Below are 9,000 nucleotides of genomic sequence, written 5' to 3'. Positions count from 1 at the left end.
CACACACTGACACAGGCACCCTGTGTACACATACTCACTGACACAGGTTCCCCAGTGCACACACACTGACACAGGCACCCCAGTGCACACACACTGTGGGTTTGGGGAGATGGACGGTGTTAGTGAATGAAACGTCCTGCGTCCTGACTTGGTGATGCTTACACAATGATACATTTTCCCAAACCCATGAAACTTGATGCTAGTAAGAGTGGGGGGCTGTAGACATGACTTAGTGATTAGCATGTGTACATAGTGTTCTGGAGTAGTCTAGGCGCTATGACAGCCCCTTCTGGCCTCTGTCGGCTCCTACACTCTACGTGTGTGCAAATACACACAAACACACATGATTAAAAATAAACCATAAAACTGGGTGGTGGTGGCACACATCTTTAATCGCAGCACTCGGAAAGCAGAGGCAGGTGGATCTCTGTGAGTTCTAGACCAGCCTGGTCTACAGAGCAAGTTCCAGGGCAGCCAAGGCTACACAGAGAAACCAAAATTAATAAACCATAAAAAATATGAAATTATTTGAATACAACAATTTTGGTTTTTGTACAGTATATGCACATACCGCTAAACTAACAAGCAGGGGTACCAGAGACAGTTCCCAGCCGGATAGACCACGCTTCACTTTACCCAGAGACATTGCCAAGAGAGCTCCTGGTGCTGACAAACACAGCTTGTGGATGCTTTGCTCGAGAACAACAGACGCAGGAGACGTGGCAGTGGCTCGTGTGATGCCGTGGTCCTTCCCTCTCCTAGGGCCTCAGAACCTGGTGGCCCTCTGTCTTCATGCTCCTGGGGTCTGGGGTCTCGAGGAGTGCTATAGTCTAGGAAGGGTGATGTGTTGTGATTTACCCCGCGCTCCTAGAACACTGCCTTCCTGAGTGGAAACATGCTTCTCACTGTCTTTCCTCCCTCTCCGACTTTTCCCTTTCTGTAGCCTTCCAGTACCCACAGCTCAACCTGTCTCAGTTACTGAAGTCCTCCTGGGTCAGAACAGGTATGTTTGATGGATGTAACGTTTGGAGAACTGTTCGGTAAGAAGTCTGGGATGGCATGTGGCCAATGATGCACTCTTCCTGGTTCCCAAATTGAGGACAAGATGTACTTTAAATTCCTGGCAGCGAATGAATGAGAAAAGGGATTCAGTTTGGACTTTGGGAATGTGTCCCACTGAGTTATGGCACAGAAAGGGCATCTTTAAAATTCATGCATCAAGACCAGGGTGGGATCTACGGGGAATCTGTAGTTTCCTGACCTGAGGTAGGATGAAGCTGAGAAGCAAGCATATTTTTTGTCCTGAAAGTATTGCTAGATGAACACAGTAGTTTGGGGACCAGGGTCAGGTATTTAGACAGACTTGGGCACATCCAGGTCGGTGTGTCCACAGATAGTGCCTTGTGTTTAGACTGAGGACGTGGCGTTTCAGTGCAAGGCTCTCTAATAACCTGGTCTCTGAATTCTGAGAGTCTCAGGCCCCAGTGTGCAAGCAGCATGAGGAAAGAGGGTGTCTACGCAGTCACCACTTACGGGCTCTGAAGCCTTGTGTGTGGCTCAGTGCTTTGCTTGGTGCTTAGATTCCATTTTCCAGTCCTGGGAGTGTTGACGTGACTTCCTTAGTGTTGGACCTCGGGGAGCGTTGAAACAAGTTTGGCTGAAAATCTGTTTCCCCGTCAAGTGGAGGAAAAGCTGTTTGTCTGTTTAGATGCCTTTGTCAGATACAGATAGCAAGAAGCAGGCAGATTCCCCCCTCTTCAAGGGAGAGTGGAAGTCTATCCAGAGACAAGATAAGAACTCATTCTATCCTCAAGTTTGAGGTGGAGCATACCAACAGGGTTTCTTTGATCTTGTGAGACGCTGTGCTCAGAGCTTCCACGGCTGAGTTCCTGGGGCTTCTCGCCTTTAGTTTGCCATGGACTCGGGCCACTGCCAGGGCCTTTTACTCTGTTCCCATCTAGTCATCCCCCCCATGCTTCCTGCCTAGTAGTTAGTGTTTTGTGGTAGTCTTGTGTGGGACTTCTGCACAGGTGCACGCACCCTGTCGTTGTCCCCCGGCCCCCCGTGTTTGCTCCTGTGTGCTGTCTTGCTCTGAGGGTTTGCTTTCTTGTTGAACACAGTCCTCCTGGGCGTAGTGGAGAAGCAGCTCCATAACGAAGTGTTTCCAGCCGAGATGGAGCGCAAACTGGCCCAGCTGCTCAGCGAGGTGCCCACCAGGAGAAGACTGTGGCGCAGGGCCACGGTGGCTGCTGGCAACAGTGTGGTGCAGGTACTCACAGAAGGAGGGTGGTGGGCAGAGGAAAAGCCCCTGGGAATCTGCAATTCTCCTGCAAATGGAAAAGTCTGGTGTGAATTGATTGTTCAGATGAACACGGCAGCCTTGCGCGTCACTTGGAGTCTAGACAGATACCTTAGCAATTCGTTGGCCTTGCCCTGGATTGCAGGGGGTGTGGTAGAAAATTTACAATGGGTTCCTGTATCATCATAAGGCTTTATTTTTTGAAGCACAGTTTTTAAAATCACTAACAGCTGAACTTATTTAATGGTTCTGGTGGCATTTTAGAACTGAATCGGTGATCTGGGAGAGTCCTAGCAGACGGAGGGCATTTTCTGCCCTCTGTTCAGAATCTCATCTTCCCCCACCTCCTGCCAGCCTATGCCCCAAATTGTCTTCTCTCTGGGAGCGGGCAGGCAGGCCACAGATCTGTTTGAGTTGGAAAATGACCTATTTTTTACGCACATAGTCACAGAACTTTGGGGGTGGAGCTGCTGTTTAATTCCTGTCTCTGTGCGACTGGTGTGGATTTCTATCTTTGCCAATCAGTTACAGGCTGGGAGCATCACAGAAAATGGGGTTCATAGACCATTGCAGGAACTCAGAACTAGGATGAAACCCAGCAGTGAAGGGGGACTGGTGGGCGGGGCAGGGACTGTGAGAACAAGATACGGGATTGACCTGGGTAGGTCAGGGTGCCAGTTTTGCCTAGAATTAGTGTCCTTGTCTTCCAGCACCGTCACCACATGTGTGCCCATCAGCCTTGCTTCCTGTTCCCCACCCGGAAACGTGGTTCTTAGGCTCCCAAAATGGTTTCCTTGCCAGACACAGTCACACCAGGGAACTTTACAAAGGACTAAGATTTTAGATGTTTATTTTTGTTATTTTTAATTATGCATATGTGTGCACTGGTGTGTGCATGTGAGCGCAGGTGGATGCCTCTGAGGATGGAGTTGCAGTTGGCTGGGAGCCTTCCTATGGGGGATCTGAGATTTGAACTCAGATCTCAGCAGTACATGCTATAAACCGCTGAACCATCTCTCCAACCCAAAATACTAAGAACTTAAAAAAAAAACCAATAAATAAAAAGGAAAAAAAAGCACTAATAAATGTCCATTAATTAAATAAACATACAACAAAATAAATATGAAAATGAATTGTGAAGGCCTTGTGTTATTCAGTAGCCTGTGGCTTCACAAGGGCTGAGTGCAGAGAGAGGTTGCAGAGCACCAGAAACCTGGGTGATCAGGTCCCACGCTGGATACTTAAGCTTCTTCAGATAGGAGCCTCGCTTCTGTGGAAGGTCACCAAGCCTCCTCCGACCCACGTCACCTGACAGAGTGCCCGGAGGCCATGCTCTGTTTCTGGTCTCTACAAAAGGCATTGTAAACAAAGTACAAGGCTCTTCACCTGAACTTTGTGGATGAAAACTTAGACACTGAACAAGGGCAGTGAGATGGCTCTTGCTACCAAGTCTGGACCTGAGTTTGAGCAACTCCTGCAAGTTGTCCTTTGTACTAGGAGGGACGCGTGTGCCCACACGCATACACACACACACATGCACACACACACAAATAACAATTTGTGTTTTAACAATTAATAAAAGAACCAGGCATGGTGGTGCACGCTGTTAATCTCAGCACTAGGGAGGTAGATTCTGATGAGTCTAAGAGTTAGGGGTCAGCCTGGTCTACGTAGCCAGTTCCAGGTCTGCCAAGGGTCCAGAGTGAGACCTTATTTCAACCTCCTTCCAATTAACAAAAGAGATAACAGATATTGAACCAACGTAACTGTCTCGGAATTAGGGAGTGGGTAAAGAGTAGATCTTTATGTATTGGAATATTCTCCAGCAATTTAAAAAATCAGTACTGTGAAATGTGCTCTGAAGAAGCTGTAGAGAAGAACATGAAGGACAGTCCTGAAATAATACAGGGAAGGAAAGGGGAGTGTGCTGAGTCTTCGGAGTGGCTTTCCATAATTGGTTGAATCTTCAAGAGGGTTTCACTTTCTTCTTTATGGTTTTTTTTTTTTGCATGTGTTTTTCAAAATTTCTTCATTGGGCCACATAATTTAATTTATAATAAACACATACCTTTCGTCACCCAAGTGGTTGACTTGGAGAGATACCTTTTATGTTGTGGTTCCCGATATAAATCTGATTAGCCGTCATCCAGAAAGAATGCTGAAGTTAGACCTTCCCATGGCTCCTTCTAGAATGGACAGCTTTCGGAGTCTTTAACAGAAGTGGCTACCACTGAGAATGCGATTTCAATGAGAAGAATTCCCAGACTTTTTATATAAAGGGTAGGCACACAGGTCACTCCCATGACATGGTGAGTTTGTTGGAGGTTGTCGGTTACAATTCCATCCTGTCTGGTGGTGTTCTGTGCACTCTCTTGGTCCCTTTGTCTCAAAGAACATACTAAAACAAAACAAGGTACAGTTGCTATTCTACACAGAGGGCCTTTCACTGTAGCTCTGTCTCCCCCAGAGGAGAGTAGGGAGATTCGGGGTCTCCAGAAGTGGCAATGAGCTTTTTAAGAGGGCTGGGACAAATCCCAAGTCACACACTAGGGACTGAGTGCCCTGAGAAGGGGCAGCTGGCACTGTGAACTTCCCCGATGCTGATGGACTCTGTCTATCTCAGGTGGTAAATGTGTCCAGGCTGGAGGGAGATGACAATCCGGTACAGCTCATCTACTTTGTGGAGAATCAAGATGGAGAGAGACTTAGTGCAACCGAGTCTTCAGACCTGATCAACAAGGTCGATCTCCAGAGAGCAGCGATCATCTTGGGGTACCGGATTCAAGGTGCCATTGCCCAGCGTAAGTCCAAGAGTTCCATCTTGTCAGCCACGCTGGAGGCCAAAGCCACTTGTATTCTGATAGAGAGGTCTGAACTATAGCACTGACCTGTGTGTGGTGGGTTTATGTCTTAAAACCTTGTCCTGAAGTGTGTTTATGGAAGAAGCTGGTTGTTGGTGTCCATTTGCTGAGGTTTTCTTGTATTTTTCTTAAATTTATTTATTATAAATTATAAAATATGCACTGTGCTAGTGTGCGTGCATGCATGCATGTGTGTACATGCATGTGTGCGTGCATGTACACGTGCCATGGTATATTTGTGGAGATCAGAGGACAACTTTGTAGACTCAGTTCTTTCCTTCCGTATTTATGGGGTTCTGGGGTCTCAGGACATCAGGCCTGTGTGACTTTATTTGTCCTTCGTTTGCTGAAAACCTCTTTATTTTTATTTCCATCGGTGTGACTGTGGCCATTGCTGTTGTTTTTCCTACCTCACACCTCATATTCGTGGAGTTACTAGTGAGTCACAGGACCTTATAGCAACACGAACATCCTTTCCTCTACCCCTATGCCAGTTTTCATTTCCAAAACTGTCTTAGGTAAAATAATGCACCTATTCTGTTTTTATTCCAAAATCTTCCATGTCACACCCTGCATGTTGGTGGGGCCAGTGAGTCACTCAGGAAGCTGGGAGGTGCCCTCTAGGCTGTCTGGCTCCCTTCGGGGCCTTTTAACACAAAGGAATCCCTTGGTCCTTACCCTCTTCTTGATCCTGTTTCTCCCTCACCCTCGCCTCACACCGCTCTACGATTAGAAAGATGTGTTTGATATTTCTTATTATTGTTGGAAGGTGCTTGGCGCTGCCCTTTGGCAATGCTTGCTCTTAGTACCTCTTTTCCAACTGCCAGATTTGGGGTGTGTATTTAAAATAAAGAATAGGGAACAGCATGGAGACTGTAACTCTCCAAATACAATCTGACAAGTTGGACTGCTGTCTTGGTGTGGGTGTTTCCTCTGTTATTCAGAGTAGTCCTTGGTAGCGTGTGGGCAAACCTGCTCCCGAAGTAGAGGGATAGGCAGATGTCTTTGACATCAGAGAACCCTGAAGAACTTTCTGAGGACAGGTAGGAGACAGTGCTTTTTTTTTTTTTCTTCATCAGTATGCTTATTAAAAACACACGAACCATGCTTAGACGTCATTGTGGATGTGTGCTGACGTCCGTAAAATGGGACAGACACACAAATACACCCCGGGCAGATGTAAAGACGCAATCAGAGATGACCACTGACAGTCCCATTTCAGACATAATCTTGTAATTAACACCTGTAAGAAAGTGGAGTTGGTATAATTTACAGTCCCATCAACACTCGCAGAGGCCAGGCGTCACAGGCATGCTAGGACCACAAGACATGTTTTTGTTCTTCTCAGGTAGCTTTGTACTTCATTATGAAGGTCGGTTACTGTAGCCTAGCTTGTCCACTCAAGTCAGTTACACTTTCCGGATGACATCATTGGCAGATGGGGAGAAACTGTAGCCACATGTCTTCCGAGTGACTTCACATACTGTTCTGTTTCTTTCCTCTAAGTGGAGTGACGTGCTGGAGAGATGGCTCAGTGGCAGCTTTTGCAGTTCCCAGCCCTCGCATGGCAGCTCATGACCGGCACAGTTCCAGGTCCGGGGGACCTGACGCCCTCCTCTGGCTTCTGCACCAAACACACAAGGTGTACTCCTACTTCTACCAAACACTCATATCCATAAACTAAGAATAAACACATCTCTCAGATAGATGGAGCGACTCTGGCAGAGCCATATAGAGGAAGACAGGCCACATGGAGGCCGCCCACCCCCAGGCATCTTCCACTTTATGTCTACATGTCCTTCGGGTCCGGCTTCTGGAGCATTGCAGCCCCGTTATATCAGCTCTAAGCCGTGGCACCCTGCTCTCCCTGACTGTCAACAGTGCAGCTTTAAACTCTTGTTCTTTTAGATTTGAATTTTATGTGTACCGGTGTTTTGCCTGTATAGATATCTGTGTACCCACAGAGGTCAGAAGAGGGCATTACATCCACTGAGACTGGAGTTATAGAGGGTCGAGAACCACCATGTGGGTGCTAAGAGCCAAACCCAAGTCAACGGGAAGAGCAGCAAGTGCTCTTAACCTCAGGAGTGCCTCCAGCCCAGCTTTTAAACTATACCTTTGAAATTTCCTTTGGTGAAATCAGTCTCTGTCCCTGGAAACTAACCGGTGTGAGGGCTGCCGTGTGCACTTCCTTCGTTTGGTGGACTGTGGTGGGAGAGGTGACGTCATACCTTTAGTAGGCTGTTTGGTGTGCTTGGGAGATGGCTGCGTAAGTGGGGTCTGTTTCAGATCAGTGAGGAAATAATAAAAAAGCACTTCCTAGCACTGCATCCAGAGCCGGAGGCTGGTGCTGAGAGAGCCGCCTCCCTCCATGTTGAGGATACAGGCACCTGGGAAATGGCGGGGGTGCAGATTTTCAAACACTGGCCTATCTATCAGCAGGCAAGTCAACAGTCCTCCAAGAGCTTGTCACTCACCAGAGTTACAAGATTAACCAGTGCTGGCTTGATCGAAAAATGAGAAATCCACAGGTAGCTTCTGGCTGGCCCCAGAGCCCGAGATAACCCGAAGGCAGGAAGAAGGGGTGAGAGCAGGCAGACTAACCGCAGTGACATGGGCTGGGTGAGCCGTTTCTTCCAGCTAAAGCGCCCATCCTGACATGGACCACACACATGCCGTGAAACCCCTCAACAAGTTCAGGTGACTACTGTGTGAGCCTGTTCAGGGGTTCCAGGCCTGTATGCATACCGTGGCGCTTCTGAGCTTAGCCAGCACTCACAGTGACTTCTACACAACATGCGTGTATCATTCTTCCTGACATGGCTTCCCATACCAAACCTGGACGCTCCTGACACGGCTTCCCATACCAAACACGCTTGCTCCTGACACGTCTTTGCATACCAAACATGTATGTACGAGGACCCGAAAAGACCCATCCTGGTTTCCACACACACAGGGCCTTGGGTCCTCACCTAGGAACAGTGTCATCCTGAGTCTATCTAACTCTCAATGAAAGCCCTGAGGGCAAAGATTGGGCGGTCATGTCCGTCTGACCGGCCCACCTTCCCTTCTAGGGTGTGCTGTCTGACCCGCCCACCTTCCCTTCTCGGGTGTGCTTTACTCTTCTCATGGAAAGCTTGTTTAACCCTGCTCTTCTCTCCATCACCTGACCTGAGGACTGCTCAGGGCCATCCACCCAAGCATCCTGGGATTTCAGGGTTGGTAGAAGAAGCCTCATTTCCTAGCAGGGCCAGTAAAGGGGCCTTGAGGACGCTGTCTGTGCCTCTCTGTGGTTTTCCTAGATTAGCGCTAAGAGGAATATCAGTCCTCAGCTCCTCCGCTGAGCTGTCACCACGTCCATGCTATTGCTTGTCCTCAGGCACAACGAGCAATTAGTGTGAATTCCACCCAGGCCACATTGTAAAATCCAGTCTTCGATCTCTCACTGCCAAAACACAAACTTCTCTACGACTTTTCACTGGGGGTGGAGAGAGGGCTCAGTGGCTAAGGGCACTGACTGCTCCTCCCGAGGACTTGGGATGGATACGCAGCCCCCAAATGGCAGCTTACCACCCCCTGTAAGTCCATTTCTAGGGGCTCTGACACTCTCTTCTGACCTCCAAGTGTACTGCCCCCATGTGGTACACAGACATACATGCGGGCAAAGCTCCCATATATATGAAGTAACAATAAATAATGAATCTTTAGTGTTGTTGCTCCATCTCTGAGCAGACATATTTTGATCCTAGAATATTAGCTTCTGAGATGGGAGGGAGGTCAGGCCTTAGTCCCTGCCAGTCACAATTTAGGGGTGTTTGAAAAGAAAGGGCTTGGAAGCTG

General features: G+C 48.1%; 1 protein-coding gene across 2 annotated transcripts in view; it reads left to right on the top strand.

Annotated features, from left to right (window-relative positions):
* Window positions 1–9,000, top strand: part of Kiaa1549 (KIAA1549 ortholog) — a 127,525-nt gene that overhangs the window by 68,338 nt on the left and 50,187 nt on the right. For both annotated transcript variants that reach the window (XM_013353271.2, XM_013353270.2), the window contains exons 7-9: window positions 944–1,003; window positions 2,121–2,269; window positions 4,923–5,100. In XM_013353271.2, coding sequence (XP_013208725.2) covers window positions 944–1,003; window positions 2,121–2,269; window positions 4,923–5,100 — 387 coding nt within the window. The remainder of the gene's footprint in view (window positions 1–943; window positions 1,004–2,120; window positions 2,270–4,922; window positions 5,101–9,000) is intronic.

This window comes from Microtus ochrogaster, unplaced genomic scaffold, assembly GCF_000317375.1.
Source record: "Microtus ochrogaster isolate Prairie Vole_2 unplaced genomic scaffold, MicOch1.0 UNK4, whole genome shotgun sequence".
NCBI lineage: Eukaryota > Metazoa > Chordata > Mammalia > Rodentia > Cricetidae > Microtus > Microtus ochrogaster.
Note: the sequence above shows the minus strand (reverse complement) of the source record. Positions and strands in the feature narration are given on the sequence as shown.